We start from the raw sequence: 19,418 nt of genomic DNA, 5'->3' as shown, positions 1-19,418 counted from the left end.
TATAACATGTATTTATTTTTTCATCTCCCTCTCCTCTCCTTCCTCACTTCTTCCATCTCTCTCCCCCTTTCCTATCATATATCTTTTATTTTGCTCTTTGTTTATATTTTTCTCATATAACAGAAACCATGTGATAAATGCACTTCTTCAAAAGCATCTCAGTCATGAAGTCTGTGTGGTCCTTCTACTGGAACAACTTCCCTCTTCTGGAATTCTGCAGCTGTTTGAAAATCTACCTTTTTATCTAGCTTTCTTATGTCATCTATTCTGTTCAATTCTAATTTTGTATTACTCTGCCTTTTGATTGTTTAAAGAGGTTTTTTTTGTTGTCACCATTTTATTCTCTGTATCTGAGATTTTCTTGGGCAATAAGTAGTCCAGAAGTAGTTAATGAATTAAATTGAATTATTTAGCCGCATTTTTAGATATGGGTATCAAATTGAACCTTTCATGGAACTTGACAAGTTTAAAAACTAAATCCCCAGTATTAAGGTTCTTAATCAGAGTCTCTAAGTGTGACCGAAAGGGAAGAGTCAAACTATTTAACCAATAAATGTTAATGAGTTTGAAAAATATGTATTGCTTGAAATCAATAATCAGCACAAACACTTGGAGTCATGAAATGTTCTACAAAGTACACTACTTGATTTATGTGTTTGACAGGGGGATACACATTGAAAATTTATTGAAAGTATGCAAAGCATAAAAAGAGTGCTCTAGAATTTGAGAAGGTTTGAAAAATAGGACAAATCCTGCATATCTGATGTAAAATCTTGTCTTATGCTATTTTCTTAGCCCTGTGTTTGGGGAAAAATATCGCTTTGAAACCAGTATTTTTCAAGGAGTACTGTTTAAAAAGAAATCAGAGTTAAACATATTTTTTAAGTAGCACCATGAGCAGCTCTGTTTTTTTTCTTCTATTATCACAACATGAAGGGATTTTTTTTGTTCTGTGTTAAAACCTTTCCTAGTATTTGTGGTCCAATGAAGGTCATATCTCTTCAAACAAATTGGAATATGCAGATCATGAACATAGTTCTGGATCAGATTCCTGAATCTTTAGAATTTCTCTCCATTTATTCACATTTCCCCTGCTATTTGATTCACAACATCTGCATTTTCTTCTTAGATTATTAAAACGTGAAGAAAGTTTCACATTCATTCCTCGGTCCCGTGAAGAACTTCCAGACAACTTTCCAAAGGAAATCCCTGGGATCTGCTATTTCCTGGAGGTAAGGACTGGTCCAAAGCAGCCAAAGCCTTCTCTTTCTTCATCGAGAATAAAAAAGGTTTCCTACAATATCGGCACCATGTTCCTCCGGGAGACAAGCCTCTGAGACCCGCAGATCAAAGACTCCTCCAAAAAAGCACAAGCCCAGACCATGGGTCACTACAGAAGAGTGGAAAGAGATGTTTCTCTTTTGATGCTTTCTTAAGAATAAGCAGTGGAATTTCTGTTATGTCATGCAATAATCCTAGAAAAAGTTGAGTGACCGCTATCCATGAAAAGGCTGAAGGGTGGGGGATATAAGATGTGTCTACCCATATAAGTGTTTTGAGAATATACATGTATGGATTCCCCTTTCAAAAAAACCCCATAGACTCTTTGTTGTCTTGTTTTTCACCCACACAGTTATCTTTCCCTATATATTTGTATCACTTTTGAGAGCCAGTTTTGAGTATATATTCCTACATTTAGTGACTTGGTAGTTGAGGAATATTTTCTAATTTTCTTTTTCTGAACAGACATTTCATACATGTATCATGGCAGTGTGGTAAATGTCCCAGCAGGAAGAATTGTAACTCAGCAAAATATTTTAGGGATACTACCTATTTTTATACATATCTCTTCTTCTAGATAATTACATTTCACACATTATTAGATTTTCAGAATCTGCTCCTGCATTGTTGGTATATTATGTAATGCTAACTTGCTAATCTAATATAGTTTCACTTGTTTAGAGATATTAGTGCTTGGACTGGGAATACATATAACCGAGGATTTCAGATGCTGAGAAAGTGTATGTCTGTTTAGTAAATATATCTTTTAGATCTAATTAATGTAGCATGGAGTCCAGAGGTAATGGAATTTCCTCATAGCAGATACATCTGTAACTAAGATTAATAGAAATTTCGTCTTTTTTGGCATCATCTAACACATATCATTCAAAAGAAAATGCTTTGTTACCTTGGACCCTTTCAATTTAGCAGTTATAAATATAGGTAGTTTAACATTAAACTGCATCCTAATGAACAGCGCCCGGGTAACATGTTGGTAAATCCTCTTCCCTTCCCCAGTCAGTGCCTCCTAAGAGCTAACGGCTGTAAATTTCCAGACACTGGCATTCTGACTCAAAAAAGTATCCCAATATTTTGCCAAGAATATTGTTTCTTACTGCATAATGCAAAGCAAGAGGCAGCCTGTATTTTAGAGCATTTTTTTTCTTTTAAATGTTCTTTAGTTTGATATGGCTTTTAAATTCAGTGAATCACCTTCATGAACACTGAAGAAGGTCTAACCTTCAGAACTAGTAATCACTGTAGTTACAGATAGGTTTCCATTGCATGTTCTGCTATAATGAAGAACTATTCCTATTAATCAATACTGCATGAGAAATATTGTTACAGGCTCACAGTAAAATTATGAGTGCATTGTGTCCAGAGTTACCCTATTTTGGATTAGATATAAACCTAAATTTTTATTGAAGTCAGTGAGCTAGAAGCATTGTTACCTTAAAATCTTTGGAGTTGACACTTTCTACTTCACTAAATATACTCATTGGTAGCTTATGTCTACGAAATGCAATATATTTTTTTTGTTCAGGGATTTTGGCTGCATTTCATCTGGTTATGATATGACTCAACTAAGGTGTATTTTAACTAATTTCCAATGTAGTCTGTGAGGCATAATTAATGTTTTTGAGTTGTTCTCTAAGTGTGTGGCTAGAAAATACTTATAGATATTCAAAGTATTTGTTATAATTGTAATCTTTTCTATCATTTGGCTCTTCTCTCACCCTGGGGTTTATGGGAACATTATTGCAGTACTCTTTGTATGGAAAATACAAGACACAGACACTGAGCTCTCTAACCTTACCTGTCCCAGTTTTTCTTAGGCCAGGTCTTTGCTTTTAACTCCATGGAGAGTAAAGTTCAGGTTTTGTACAGAAGGCTGCTGTGTAGGCTGAAGGCAGGGTATTTCCATGAGGAGAATTACACACAAGAACTCTCAGTAGGGAGCTTGGCCTTTATAGGGAACAGTGGGGGTGGCGGGTTACACAGCCAGTATGGTTAGGGGCTGGAAGCACCTTAGTTCTCATCGCAGTATTAGAAAATATCCTGAGAAGTATTGAGGGGCTTCTCACAGAACAGTGGCACGAGAACACACTCAACATCACAACAGCCATTTATGTGTATTCTGTGCAGTAATTTAGAACTTATTTTGATACAGTTTATCAATAAACATTCTGGTGATAATGTGTTTGAAAGGGACCTTCAGAAGTTGCCCTATTTCTCTGCTTTTTGTAAAGATTTACCTAAGCAACTATTCTAGACATGTAATTGTCTTCTCTGTACTTAAAAATATCTATGGGAATTATCTATATTGTAAAAAAAAATCATTGGAAATCCACTCCATCGATTGGTAATTGTTAATAGGGCTCTAGCGGAGAATTTGTGCATATACTATCAACAACTTCTCAGAGGATCACAAACTCTATAATGGTTTATATGATTTCAAATGTCACATGCCAGAGATATATTATCTATCACAAACAAGATGAAACTACATTTTTCATACAGTGCATATAATCTATATATTTTAAAAGTTAGTCTGAAGCAATGGTTTTAACTTTTATCATTTTACCAATCTATTAAAGTTGACTATTATAGTTATACTGTTAACTACATGTGTTTACAAAATACTGTATAAAATGTCTGTTCATACTAGTCAGAGTCAGAAATTAGATGCTGTAAAAAAGCATATTTTCATTTGTCCTATACAATGCAGTGCATATATCCTAGCTTAGAAACTGTGACTAAAAATGTGCCAGCATTTATATTTTATTTGATGCATACCTGTACAGTATTGTCATTTACTTACAAACTGTTAGGAATATCATGAACTTTAGTGGCAGATTAAAAGAAACTTAAATAATATTCCCCAAGAAATCAAATGATATTAACTGATATGTATTTAACCCATTTCAAAAAGACTACTTTACAATATGATCTGATACCTATAACTGCCCTCTTTTAATACACTTTAAAGAAACAAATTTGAAGAAGTTGCTAGCTTCACATTGGTGTCATGATTATTTTAGTGGAGAGAATGCCATCATTTCACAAATAATCTCACAAAATCAGAATTCCCCAATTTTTTTTTTTTGTAACGGGGATTGAACATGTGTCCTTGTGCTTGTGAGGCAGGCAGTGGAACCACTGAGCTAAATCCCTCCCCCAGAATCCCCAAATATTTACTTAAAACTTACTGTACAGCACCTTCTTTGTGAAATATAACAAACTGGTAACAGTGGTCCTGGTAAAAGAATAATATACTTCAATCACACATTAATTAGATATCTTAGATGTGTGATTGGAAGCTTTTAGAGCTTCTTGGTTACCCTGCCATAGCCATCTAAAATCTGCCTTTGTATTCATCGTTTCTGTTACATTTTAAAGTATTTTGGATTTCTTTTTTAATTTGTGGTGATGTTTGGAATCCAATGAGCTGTGACCTGTTGCGGCTGTGAGTCAGATACTAATACCTGAGATTCGAGAATGCGTCAGAGGAATCAGCACTTCAAAGGTTGACTCTCATAGTCTCACACTTCTTCCTCTTGTCCACTGACAGTAATGTTAGGAAGCACTTTATTGTACAAGTGTGTGCCTCTCTAGGAAAAGAAAAGCAAAGCAAGACAATAACAATTTAAAATCTCATTCACAAATAGCAGCAACCTTTTAAATTTTGAAATTTCTTCAAAAAGTTCCAGTGATTAAAAAAATAATAAATTGCTAAGATACAAAGGGCAAAGCCACAAAGAATTTGGAAAACCACCAGGCTCTGTGTTTTATACAAAATTATATTGCTGTTGATTGAAATTGTGTGACTGAAGTTTTACAATGTCAAGAAGGAGATTATGACCATCATTAAATATATGTATTGAAGGCTGTCTTGGTCCCTGACTTGTTGAAGGCAGGTTCTGTGTATGACTAGGGTGGAAAGTAAAATTTCATATATAGGTTTCTGTCTTGCCTTGCATTTGAGCAAGAGTTACCCAGCCCTGACCCACTGTTACACCATGCTGTCACTCAAAACAATTTCATTACTTTAGCCTGGCCATATCAAACTTTATTCTCTCTCCACTTTTGAACCCAGCCCCCAAATCCCTGAGTCAGGCAAATGAACACACACAGTTCCAGGCCTGAGTTATAATACTCACTTTGTCAAATGTTCTGGGTCATTGCTTGCATCTGCAGTTTTTCCCTCTGCTCTTTCTTCAAAATATAGTCTGAATCAAAGCACTTCATGCAACTTCTCTGAATTTTCCTTTGGAATTAATTATACATGACTCTCAATATTCTTTGGATGGCACCAGATGTCTTTATTCAATAAAAACCTAGAAATTCAAGTACAAGAACTAAGCCTTATCTTATAACTTAGTTAATTCTACTATTAGATTATAGATCTCCAACTATAAAAATCATGTCTTTTCAGAGGCTTCTATAAACATAACTTACTGGAGATAATTCAGAATTCCAGATGCAAGTGACAATGAATTATCAAAGCTTAAAATATCCATTCTGAATGGCTTTATGGGCAGCTCTTCATATGATTATACCTAATTCACAGTCAATGTAATATGCAGGTGAACTGTGTTGGCATGGTGGAGTAAGATTTTTTGTTAAATGGGTAAATTAATCCTAGCTATGGACTCAATTGCAGGATTTTCTTAGTGGTGAATAAATACCAGACAGTGAAATTATATACAGATTATTATAATCTTTTCAGAGAATATTGAGATAGCCTGCAAAATTCCTTCCTCACACTTGATTAAAACAATTGAAACCTAAGTATTATTGTCCTGCCACCTTTCTGTTTCCTGCCTTTGTTCCCTCTTTCCTTTTATTAAAAAAACTCACTGATAAATTTATAACACAGGAAGAATTACAGCTAATATTATACTGTACATATGCATATTCTTAGTTCATATGTGTGTATTAAATGTAGATGCTGCATGATTAAAATGAGTAATGTTTTGGGGAAGACTTTGGAATGCAGATAAGTCAGGTTTATGTTTTTTGTTTCTAAAATGTTGTGATCAGTTCATGGCTTCAGTAAGCACCTCATTGTCACTCTCTCCTCATTAAGAAATTACCTAATTCAATGGTTCAACTGATTTGCATGGAAGTATCTGGAGGCCTTCATAAGAACTACCTAGGTAATTTTAGGAATGCAGATTCTGGGCTTTACTCTCAGAGATCTGGATTCAGTAGGTCTCAGGTAGGGCCTAGGAATCTTCATTTAGAAAACCACTCTAGGTAGTGCTATCATACAGCCAGATTTGGGGACCACTGAAAAGTGTGCAGATAATCTCAATTACTAGAAATAAATACAAGTGTACTGAGATAGCAATACATCAATTCATGTGTATTTTTAAAAAAAGTAAACTGTCTGAGCTTCATGCCATTATCTCTCCCACAAATTTTAGTTTTGGTTTCAAATTTGTAGTCTGCTTTTTGAGCATGCGTGTTCCAATTTATTAGAGCCACAAGTTAATACTGATAAGCATGAGAGATAAATATCGCCCACTATAGGCCTATTCGGTAAACTAGATACAGTACCATTTTCTTAGTTCCTGCTTGAACCCTGCGGTACGTCACATTTGCTGATGATCCTCACCACCAAATGTATATATTATGAATTTTAGAACACAGAAGCGAATATTGAAGTGACAGCCTTAATTCTGAATGCTTTACGCTTTATGTTATGATAAGACATTAACTTAATACTAAGTCTCACTATGTACTTTTCATATAGAATTGTGCATTTATCTAAAAGTGACTTCCTAGCAATACCTTACAACAATGTTTCAAGCAATAATTTAAGCCATGATGATGATGATGCCATATAAAATGTGCAGTTCTCTGCATTATGTAGAACTTTTGGGAAAATAAAGACATGGTTTATATAAGCAATAATGTAACTGGTGTGGACTTTTTGAAGCTATTCACCACTTTATAGCAAAATGAGCAGCAAGTGATGATGGATAGAAGATATGTGAGCAAATGACATGCTCAATCTATATCAGAAGTTATTCATTTGTAAACATGCTATAAAGCTATTAATATATCAGATTATTTCTGGTTTATCTTTAAAAATCCCTAGTGTAATATGTTTTCTATTTCTCTCAAAAAGATTTGTGTGTTACTTGTGATGCTGCCCAGGTCTTTGTGTATGATAGTAAGGAGCAAGTTAAGGATGAATGGATGTGTAAAAATGGAGGATAGGTTGGAAGAGGATAGGTTGACTGTAGGTGCTGCAAAAATATAAATAGATTTAGATACACATTAATTCAAATGTTGATTTGATAAGGTCTTGCAATATTAAAGGTGAAAAGAGCTCAGTATAATTATTCTGTGTCAGCTACACAAATGTTTAGTAAGTATAATGTTTTGACTTAATACGATTGACTGAAATCATCTCTAGTATAATTTTTAAATGTCTGAAAATGATTCAGCACTAAATTAAAAAAATATCAAATTGAATAATTCATGTTTTTAGTCTTCTTAGATTATAATTTAATGAACTATGGCACTGTAAATAATATCAGTCGTTAGTACTTACATTTACTCATCTATCATTAAGAATAATGTATTAGGATTACAATTAAAAGCAACTGGTAATTTATGTTGCAGTGAGCAATTTCTAAATCTCAGATCATTATTTATCATATAAACTTAGATACATTTCCAAACATCTAAATAAATGTAGTTCCTGTTTTTGCCTAGCTTGGTAAATACTCCTTGAATCATGAATCAATAAGAGCACAACTAGAATGAAGGGCATTTGCTTTTATTTGACCTTTTCCTTCCTATCATTGATAGCAAAAATTAATATCCTCCTTCCCACGATTGGAAAGACAAAATCAAACAGAATTGTGGATTCACTGAAAAAGTTTTGACAATTATATTTTTGTATTTAGATGGACGCTTACATCTTTAATAAGTGTACAGTTGAGTGTTAATAAATAATGGTTAATTTGAATCCACTAAATCATTCTAAATTTATCTTCCTAGTTAATCCATCGAGTTTCCAGATCATTCTTAATATCGGACCTATGTCCTCTTGCTTATTATTTGAAAGCCAATGAGAGTGAGAAAGAGAGGGAGAGAGGAAGAGAAGAACGGGGGGTAGAAGGAGAAAGGAAGGAGGACAGGGAAAGGGGAAGAAGAGAGGGAAAGAAGGGGACAAGAGAGAGAGAGTGTAGAGGGCAAATCAAAACGATACCTTGTTTTTCTGTATTTTCTTCAATTAAGGAATTCATTTATATTCCGTCCTTCCATGGGACCTCGTCAGTATTTGGAGATAAAGAAGAGACTTTACTAAACTTATTTTTAGTGTGGTCTATAAACTATCTTTGAATCTGAATGGGGCAGGAAAGTTATAATTGGAGTAATATCAGAAATGTACAAAATTGCCTCTTTGCATTATCTCACTTCCTAAAGACAGTTCCCTGCATATTGCTGCCGGATAGTCTTCCATCAAATTTGGGACTAAAGGGCCTATCAAAGGATGGAATGGGCAGGTTCTTTAGATAAGCCTGAGCAGAAAGATTTAATTATTTTTCTTTAGGAATGTATAGAGACTCACGGAAGAGTCAGTTTCCACACTACACACCTTTGGTTTGATGAAAGAAAAGTGGCTTCTTTGACTGGTGGTTGATCTTATTGTAAAAAAGAAGCAAAACACCTTCACCGGCCATTTTTGGTCATTTTAAGAGGCAGCGCCAGCCTCTCAGCTGCTGCCTGTCTCAGTGAAACTGGGATTAGAAGCTCACAGAACTATAAATAGAACTTTCTGAAGCTGGCAAGTAAAACTAGTTTTGGTTACAATGATGGAAGTAAATGAAAGTCACAACATCTGGATTCCAGGAACAAAGAAAACCAAATACTGCCTCTGCCATATGTCACCGAAAAACCTGCTAAAATTAGCACAAAAGATAGATATTTGGTGTGTAAATGATACTAAAACAAAACATTTTCTCTTTTTTAACATGTTTGGCTGAGCTAACATTCAATGAGAAGAGTGTTTCATTTTATGTGTTTTGTTTTTTCCCTGATATTATGAAAATTACATCTTTTCCAGGTTGGAAAATTTAATCATAAAGACTGGAAAAAATATTTATTTTGTGTTCTAAAGCCTGTAAAATCATTTAGGGCTCTGTACTATATTCCATAATCTTCTTCATACTCTTCTCAAATTGGACGTTTCCTGCTAGTGAAACAAGTATCTGGCTTTGGAGTAGAAAAAGGCCTGGGTAACCCCAGGACTATGCTTCTCTATGCGGATACTTGAAGTGGGGAGAGAACAATCCCACAGGATTTGATGATATCCTTCTGGAGATCTGCTCAAATTAAAAGTGGTTAGGTAGCCTTTTAGTCAAAGATTTTTTTTCTTTTAACATGTAATTGGTTCATTCATGCAGTGCTTGTTTAGGATAGAAAATTTAAAAGAAAACCTGAACAATTTTTAACCAAATTATGTATAAAAATAGTTCAAGACAAAGTTTTTATTGTGTTGAGTCAACTTACTCATATCCACAATTCATAACATTAGAGATTTTTGAGTTTTCTGAATGTATCAAGTTCTTCAGCAATGAGAAAGAAATTAACTTTGTTGCTGGGTTCCTTCAAATTTTGTCCTCTGGTGATAACACCTAATTAGGAATTATGTTTCAATGATTTTTTTTTCTCCATATTGTTCATTTGTTACAGAAATGTTGTAAGACAAACTTACAGATTGTGGCACTAACTCATGTTTGACTTTTTGCTGAAAATATTGTCATTTTAAATAATATAAGGGCTAAGATAACAGTCAAACAAAAGTGTATTCAGGCTTATTCACTTTAGGACACAGAGTGAAGATCTTTGAACTCTGAAAAAAATCTAAGTCAGAGCCATCTTATGTTAATATAATTTGACTAAAAATATAATTATGTCTATCTTACCACTACTAATAAACTACACTTCCCTATCAAATGAGACATCAATTCCTAGATCAATTCTACTTTTGTTCTTTTCCCAGAAATATCTCTGTTCAGTATCAGTAACTTTCAAGGATAACCAAAGAATGTGACTTCTGAGACTGAGGTGATTTGGCTCATCTCCATTTTTTCTGAGTATTTTAAATTAAAATTTCGAAGAAACTGTCCGTTGATTTATCAACGTGCAACCCTCCTTCTTGATACATCCCGCATCTTAGCAATTAGAAGGAAAATTTTGTTTCTGGGTTTCTTCAGGTTTTACTTTCTGGTGATAACACCTAATTATAAATTATATTTCAATGATTTTTCGTTGCAGAAAATATATAGAACATGTCATAGTGTACATTATCACATTGAAACTAAAGTCTAACCTTGGCTTAGACCCTCAGATGAATTGCTTTGTAGTCTTCAACTACACAGTATTGCTAAGATCAACAAATTATCTCTGATGGTAGACCTAACTCTAGCCAAGGAGTGTAGATGAACTAGAAGACTTTGTAATCATCTAAAGTAATTCAGGGTGAGTTTTGGAAAAACTTTCATTTTTGCTCTGTGTAAAGATAATTATTAGTAGATGGCAGCCAAAATTATTAGTAGTATCTTTTTAATTTATTTTATGTGTGTCACCAGGGTCTTGTAAAATTCATCATTGTCATTTGTTACATAACACAGTAAACTGGAATAATTGGTACTCATTGCTTTTGCTTTTGATCCTTAAAACACTTTTTATTCTGTTTCAAAGAAGTCTTTTACTAAAAAAGCATATGATTACCTGATTATAGAAGGTGCCCCATTTTATGAGCATATATAAAATATTTAGTTGGATTCAGTTGGAATGGAACAAAAAGATAGAAACTCCAGTAGGGAAGATGAAAGGACAAAAATCAAACTTTGCCTACATTAACATTATGTCTGTAGTCCAACCTTGTTAACCTTAGGAGAAAGCTAAAAATATCGGTATGGATACCTAATTATAGCTTTTTTAAGCACAGTATTCATATTCAACAAAATGTCGTAAAATAAGAATGTAATAGTCATTATGTCAAAATTTTGATAAAATAGAGAATTTATTAAATATGCTAATAAAACAATATATAAAGGGGTCAAAAGAACTTCTCACATTATATATGTCTGCCGGAGCAGAATTTGTTTCTGCTTGGAAAATTTGGTACCATGTCTTTAATTAATATGTATGGAATGATCTAATTAAACATTTGTATAGCTTTATGGGAAGGAGAAACCATTCAGGATCCAAATATCAATTATGGCTAAATATTGAATATCAATAAAGATTAGCATTATCTGATAAGGCTCCTGTTGCATATAAAATGAAGGATTTGTAATATGTAAGAATTACATGCGGTAAATTGGGCCTTTGAAACTTGCTGGCATCCCTAGATCTTCTTTGTTTCACTGTCTTTCTTTTCCTTCCTCGTTTCCTTTTCTTTTTCCCTAACCCTCCTTATTGCATAACCCCTTTTTCCCTCCCTTCCTTCTCTCCCTCTTTTCTTTCTCTCTTTCATCCTAGCTTTTATAAGGCACATGGCAATAGTATTTAGGTTGGGGACTACATTTTCACATGATTGAACATTTTGTGGACTTGTGAAGTAAGAAAGAGAAAGTAAGCATTTAGCAGAGATCATTTGGGGACAGAAATGACAGAGAATTGGGACCTGAGCTTCTGGAGGTTTTCTTGGTGAAGAGAAAAATGAGTGGATAAAAATATATGTGTGTGTTCTTTTTCACTGAATTTGAACACTGTCTCAAGAAATATCAGGGTCAACCATTTTGGGGACAATCTCCTATTTTTAGCCCTGAAAAATGTCCTAATTTAGAAAAAAATCCCCTCATTTTGAGTAGTTGTTTTTTTTAAAAAACTTGAATGCCACACTGTTAAGCATTGAAATAGAAAGCCTTTTCTGTTTCTAAGGAGGTTTCTGAAAAGTACTTTCCAATGAGGTGGATAGACCAAATGCAACTTGATTTTACTGGCTTTTTAAAGATAATGGATGCATTGTCTTCCTAGGTACCCCTCAAACTCATTTTGTCATGGTATTTTTTAAAATTTCTTTTTGAGGGTCTGAAAATATTTGCCATTAATTTTATAATTCTCTTCTATTGAAACAGCAATATACACTGCATTTCATATTTCTTAGCTCTATGCTTTGAAATTGTAGCCTACATTCTGATAGCTATTTTTGACCACAGTTTTGATCGATTCACCAAAATTAAAAAATTGCCATGTTCTTAAAAAGACACAGCTTCAATCATTTTATGATATATTTGGGGATAATTTACAAATCCCAATCCAAAGCCATTTATTGTTTCAGGGAACATTAAATCATTTTTAGCACCATATTTAAAAGGTGCAGTAATACTAGGGTAATAATTTTATAATATCATATTAAAGATACAGGAATGGGGAAGGCAGAAATTTTAGGGCCCCCTAGCATTAGAATAATTTAAGCATGTCTTAAATTAGACTTTAAAATTCTTTAATTTTTCATTGCTGAAAAATTATGTTCTCATATTTTTATGTTAATATATTAATGTTATGTTCAAAACACTTTACAAATTTGTTCTGTTAAATAAGTTTGTGTTCATTAATAGAAAAATCATATAACATTGTTGTAGCTTTTTTCTCTTTGGAAGATATGCTTTATTGAGTCAATCCTTTCACTATTCTTTTATCCCATTTCTTATATATGAGCCCCAGAAGTCTTAAATTTTAAGCAATCAGCCAAATGAAGGAGTATGAAAAATTCAGAAAAATTAAAAGCTATGAAAAGGAAGAATTCTATTAATTCACTTTTATCCATTCATACTGACTGTGTTATTTTGAAATTGTGAAAAAATACAGGCAGCTGCCATATGAATTGGCACTTAGGAAGCGACCAATTGTTTCCTTCCCGTGATTTGTGTCATTAAGAAAACCTTTGTCTTGAAATTATAGTCAATCTTAATACTTTTTCAGGTGAAAAAGTATGACTGCCAATATCTTTATCATTTTCATTTCTTCAGGAAAATACTTTTTATTATTGTAGAAACAGGAGAGATATGGAGGAGGAAGACAGAAATGAAAATGAAACTTGAATAGCTGATATCCAAAGTCCCACTCCTTCTTCCACTTTGCTTCTTCCTACGAAATTCATACCTAAGCCTCACATGAACAATTGACAAGTTACTAAATCATTGTCTCCTTGAAGAATTTGGAGTGAAGATCACTCTAAGTATGTGGAAATCGAGTCATAGCATCATGACATGGTATGGCTGCTAGGGAAGTCAAGTTAGGTTCTATAGGAAAATGCTCAGTGAAGAGAAAATACTTTCTGATTGTGATTTTAAGAATTGGTTGAACAGCTTTTTCTTTATTTAGGAAAATATCCTAAGAGTTTTGCTTTTGAAAAAGTCTCAAGGCTTATAAAAGTTACCTGTAACTACATTATAACTTTGGTAACCATGTGGGAAAGCTGTCTCATTATGCTTTTAAAATATGCCAATTAAGTGCATTCCAGAAATAATACATATCATTCTTCATTTCAAAATCAACCTACCTGAATTCTGACTCTTCAACTGTGAGTAGCCATTTTACAAAACCAAAGGGTTTCTTTCCAAACAGTACTTTAGATATCAAACATCCTACTCATTTCAGTGCATAAAATAAGCAGCCAGTGCATTTTCATCAAACATTCAGACACACTATAATAATAAACAGGTTCCCCACTTAATAAGAATACATATTTGTAATGTGCTAAGCCTTCACTAGCTTCTTCCGCATGGGATGGTTTAATCTAACCAGATACCTGAGTTATTTTAACATTTTAGCTAATCTGGTTGGTGCAGTTTCATAGGTCTAAATTTTTGGCGTGGCTTGCTGTGTAAATGATGCATACAACTGCTATTTTGCTATAAAGATTATACTTTGTGAATCACTTCTTTTAAAAATCTAGTTGTCACAAACTTATATTACAATGTCTTCAAGCAATGCCAGGAAAACATACTAATGCATATATAGGGCATGTTTAACTTGCATATATTTTGAAATGTCAATCTATTTTTTTTAATGAATGCATCTCTTAAACCTGTACCATTAATTTTTTAAAGTTTCATTTGCTCTTTCATATTATTTTTTAAAATGTTTATCTTTATCCAGTAATACAGGTTTAGAGAAACATCTTCTGATAAATGATTAAATATGCCTCATTCCTCTAGAATTTTAAGAATAAACAGTACATGTAAAAGTATATAAGTATTTATGGGATTATAAATATCCACTGTATTTTTTTTGCTTTTTCTTGTGATGTTATTTTTATTCATTTGCTTATTTTATTTGTAATTATTCCAAATTGTGCACAATGTAAATAGCATGTTTCATGATACATTAGTCTTTGTATTTACAGACTACAGAACAAGGTGAACTTGTATATGAAAAATGAGTGATGGAAATCTGAGATTCTTCTCAAAGTGGGAAAAAGAGCTGTGTGTTATATTTACATAATTCATTACAAAATCATCTGTCATATGTTTATTTACCTTAAAAGTTCAGACTGTCACTTATAAAATATTTAAATTAATAAATTATAACCAACAAGAGTCTGCAGATTCTTTTTTAACATATTTTTCACAAAAATATGGTTGAATGACCACTAAGAATATGAATGAACAACAGATGAAAGAATGAACGGACAAATAACTGAGTGAATGGAGTGCTCCTAATACATTACCTATATAGGTGAAGGTGCTACTGTTTACACAGTATTAGGCAGGGCTACATTTAAATTATTTTTATATGAAATTATTTTATGAAATCTTGTAATTCTCCTACATATCCAAAGAGCACAGGTCAAAATCACTGTAGTTTCATGTACACTAACTATATGTAACACAGAAAAGGCATAATTTACTTGTTTTATTACCAGGTAGTTGCTTCCTGAAGGGTAGATATAGAAAAGAGATCATATTACTGTCACAGAGAAATGTCAGCTAAATGCCTTACAAAAGATTCAGATTAAACACAGCAAATACCTACAAGAAGATTTATCTTAATCTGATATTCCTATACTCTAGCAATGCATGTATATAAAGTCAAGTCATCTTTGTTATCTTATTTGAACTTTATTTTCTGTTTTTAACAACATGATGCCACAGAAAAGGGAAGTTTGAAAGGAGATTTATCTTGGCTATGGTTCCAAATGTATAGGTAACTGTCTAGGTATCATCTGGTAATGGACTTCTTGCTAGCAGAATCCTGAGGTGGGGCAGGGCATCACCTGGTGAGAAAAAGAGTATGGATTTGCATGTATCCTCTTATTTCAATTTCTCTTCTTCTACTTTTTTATAAAGCCACCAGTATTCAGCCTTCCCTATGACCTTATTTAATCCTAATCACCTCCAAGAGGTCCCACCTCTAACCACTGTAGTCAAATTAAGCTTCCATTCTCTTAAAACCTAAAGTGAAGATTAAACTCTGAGAGGATAAATAAACTTCTGAGAAACTTCTGAGAAGCTAAATAAGTATTCAAATCATAGCAGTCCTGTCCTCTTTAACTCCTTGGTCTCTACCACATGAATCATTTCTACCCATTTATAGCAGTTCTCAAGGAAATCCTCTTCCTTGTTCCCAAAGAAGAGTGATTCTCATCTTTTGGCCTTGTCATCTTATTGATACCTGCTGTTCAGAAGCCATGCTACTGCTGACAACTATTTCCCTGGCAACAATAGAATTGAAGGGGCAAAAGAAGTAGAAGAAACATTTTATAATAATCCTAAATGAGAATTAGTATAGAAAAATATGTATGCACATTTTTTGAATTTTTGTATAATCCTATGAAAAGCTTCTCTATTTCAGAGGTGAGAGAATTTAGGCGTACAGAGAGACCCTATTAAATTGCTTCTGGCTTGGTTACTAATGAACTTTCTTGCTTTGGTACCAAACAGATAAGGCAGTAGCTACTTTGACAAATGACTGATGAAGCTAAGACTACCCTTTGTTAATAGTTTGAACTTTCAGGGATTTAACTGCAAAGTAAGATGGGATATTGTGCTCAGGAATAAGCGGAAATGGTTTTGGTGAAGGACTAGTCATTTTTACCACAATTGCCTTTCTGCCTGTGAATACTGATTTGCACAATTTTCCCTTCAATTAGAATGCCTCTGCACGGGAGCTCACACCATATCTTTCAGTTACAATACCCTGTCCAAGAACAAATGGTCTGCATAATACGCACCCATCACCATCAACCGCTCTGCTTCCTTCCCTCCCACCTCCCCCATTTATTTGCATGTTCACAAATATACAAATTAGAAAGATAGACAAGATAATTGTATAATTTCAGTTAAAACTCTCATTCAGAAAATATAAGGAAGAAAAAACACACTGGCATGTGTTTGGAGGTTGAATATTAATTTGGACTCATTAGCTTTTTCCAAGAGAGGATCATATTTTCTATTCTTGTTGGACAAAACTATCCCATCAAAACTTAGAAAACTTCTCATCTATGCTTTTAGTTAGTTCCATAATCAAAAATCCAAAACAAGGCTCTCTTTTTAAATTTCTTATTCATGCACTATTTCTGTGCTCTCATGATTATACCTTGATTTAGTGACAGCTAACTCAATCTCACATATGAGGTATGATTCAAATTTACTGTGAATGTTTAAATTTTTTAAATTACAGTAAAAGACACATTGCCATTAATTGCCATAAAATACTCTCCTTTGGTTCAAAGACACTTACCCTAACATTCTTAATACTTTCTGAAGCAGTTATGGAAGTTTTCTTTCATAAATGTATTTAGGAAGTGTGCTCAAAAATATTGGTGGATGCTGCTGAGTGCCATCCACAGAAAATCAGGCTCATGAAACATTATGATGTGTCCTCCTCCACCTTATTCCCAAGATCCAGCCATTGTGCAACTTCTGACTCTTCCCTGAAGTGAAACTGACTATAAAAAAGTAATTGTCTTGGATCAATTCAGGACATTGAGGAAGCGATGACAACACGATTAAATACACTTAGCAAGGAGGACTTCCAGAACCACTTCAGAAAAGGGCAAAATTGATGGGCTAAGTATGTTTCTAGTGAAGGAAGCATTTCAAAGGGGATTAATGGTGATGTGTCTTTACTGTAATAATTGTAAAAATTTAAATATTCACTATATTTTCCAGTCATACCTCTTAGAAGATTGAAAGGTAAAGCAAGACTTCTGCTCTGCTCCTTTGTTAAACTGAGAAGTAAATGGGTCTCTGTCACTCAGTCTTCTTTGTCTTTCTTTTTTTTTTTTTGAGTAGAGAAATCGTTACCATTTTCTAAAATCTGTCTGTAAACCACTCAGATCTGTCCTAATTTCACCTCTTTCTTTTAAAATCTTCCAAATACAACAAGAAGCCAAAATACATTAATGTTCTGGCTCCCCTGAACTACGTTTGAAACTATAGACTCTAAGAACACTTTAAAGACCTTCCAAGTTATCCAATGTCAACAGATTTACCAAGTGGATTTATCTAGTGGATTTCCTGTTCTTTTTGATCTTAGAAATCTTCACTTTGCCTCTGAACCAATGCCACAGAGTTTAGGCTTTAGTTGCGGGAGCAGCCATATTTACAACATTATACTGAATGCCTTAGTTATAAACGTATGTTTCCCTCTGATATATCATATCAGAATGGCTCCAAGTTGGAAGAAAGTTGCTTCGTGCTCTTATTATAGGACCTAGGTTGATAGGGGGCTCTGCTGTGTAGGATTCATGGCCAGTGTCAGTATCAACATAGCTCACCTTCATTCACTTCCTGGCTGAACACTCAATGACACACCCATACCCAATTTAAGAAAGATGGAAGATTTACTCCAATTGTATACTCCAGTTAAAGAAAAATCTTTCCTGACACTTGTTAAAGATGGTAAGGGAGATTCTATTCATTGCCCGGAGAGGAGAGAGATTAGGCTCAAGACCAGCTCCACAAAGACAAGTGAAGATTTATAGCCAGGAAGCAGGGATGGAGTCAGTGGATAGAAAATTACTAAAACAAAACAAAACAAAACAAAACAAAACAAAACAAAAAAACATTAAGCTTAGGGGGAATCTGGCAGAAATAGGATCCCTGCTGAGGATAGGCCAGCATGACAGTATATTGAGGATGGAGGATAAAGAATTTGATCAGGTATAAGGAATTTGATCAGATATAAAGAGTAAAAAGTGGGAAAATTTTCTCTAAACTGTTTCAGCAGGATTCATGCTAAAACAGGACTAAGTAAGGCCAAGGACAGAACCCAAAGGGTTGAAGCCTAGTCGATAAGGACTCAGAGGAGCCTGACACAGGTTTTGTCAAGGAGAAAGTAACTGGCACCAGGAAAAGAAATAAGGATTTTGGTGATTTAAAGCTATAATGATTTAAAACAGTGCTGGAATCATTTAATAACCATAACTGTGTTAACTATGGGAAAGTCTTGTTTCTCTAATTTCCATGGACAGAGCTGTGCTAACCAAATGCTTATTGTCAACAAATTCTCCAAATAAAACACTGACTATACCTCAGAGACCCACAATGTTTCCAGATTCCCGTGCAGTGAGCTTTACTTCACAGAAAGGGACTGCATTGAAAAGTGTCACCATCACTGTGACTATATAAGAGGGTGGAGGGTGACATAAATCCCTCAGGAGACAAAGCCTCCCTGGTTACTCCCTCCCATATAGTACTGGGCACTAAGTGAAAAGGGGCTGACAATCTGAAAAGAAGATCTGATACAAGCAAAGTACCGAGTAGGGTCCCTGCACTAAAATGATAATGAGAACAAGGAAGTAAGAATGACTTAATCACATTGGCATTAGAAAGCTTGACTTGTCAGCTTTGACCTTCAAGCCTAGGACATTTTCCATTATGAAGAAACAATGCCTGTAAGATTTCAGTGTTTCAGAAGTTTTATAGATGTGCTTTACCAAACTTTAATCTGGCTTTATGCCTTCCAGTTGAAGGTTAGCTCTACACATACATATATGCAAAGAAGCAAGCACGAAATATTACAATTTAAGTGATATTAGGATAATATGCAATTATCAGTTGGAAAATTATAAGAAAATATTCCTATCCAATTTGACAATTGTACTTCTGTCAGACCAGATTCCACAGAATGATAAAAATGTTTTCTAGTCCTCT

The 19,418-nt window shown here is 33.9% G+C and overlaps 1 protein-coding gene across 1 annotated transcript in view; it reads left to right on the top strand.

Annotated features, from left to right (window-relative positions):
• Positions 1–4,419, top strand: part of Gucy1a2 (guanylate cyclase 1 soluble subunit alpha 2) — a 475,983-nt gene extending 471,564 nt beyond the window's left edge. The window contains exon 9 of the mRNA XM_033764307.1: positions 1,130–4,419. Within this exon, the coding sequence (XP_033620198.1) occupies positions 1,130–1,337 (208 nt within the window). The 3' untranslated portion in view covers positions 1,338–4,419. The remainder of the gene's footprint in view (positions 1–1,129) is intronic.
• The last annotated feature ends 14,999 nt before the right edge of the window (positions 4,420–19,418 follow it).

Source organism: Fukomys damarensis, unplaced genomic scaffold (genome assembly GCF_012274545.1).
Source record: "Fukomys damarensis isolate Sample0158 unplaced genomic scaffold, DMR_v1.0_HiC HiC_scaffold_16, whole genome shotgun sequence".
Classification (NCBI taxonomy): Eukaryota; Metazoa; Chordata; class Mammalia; order Rodentia; family Bathyergidae; genus Fukomys; species Fukomys damarensis.
Note: the sequence above shows the minus strand (reverse complement) of the source record. Positions and strands in the feature narration are given on the sequence as shown.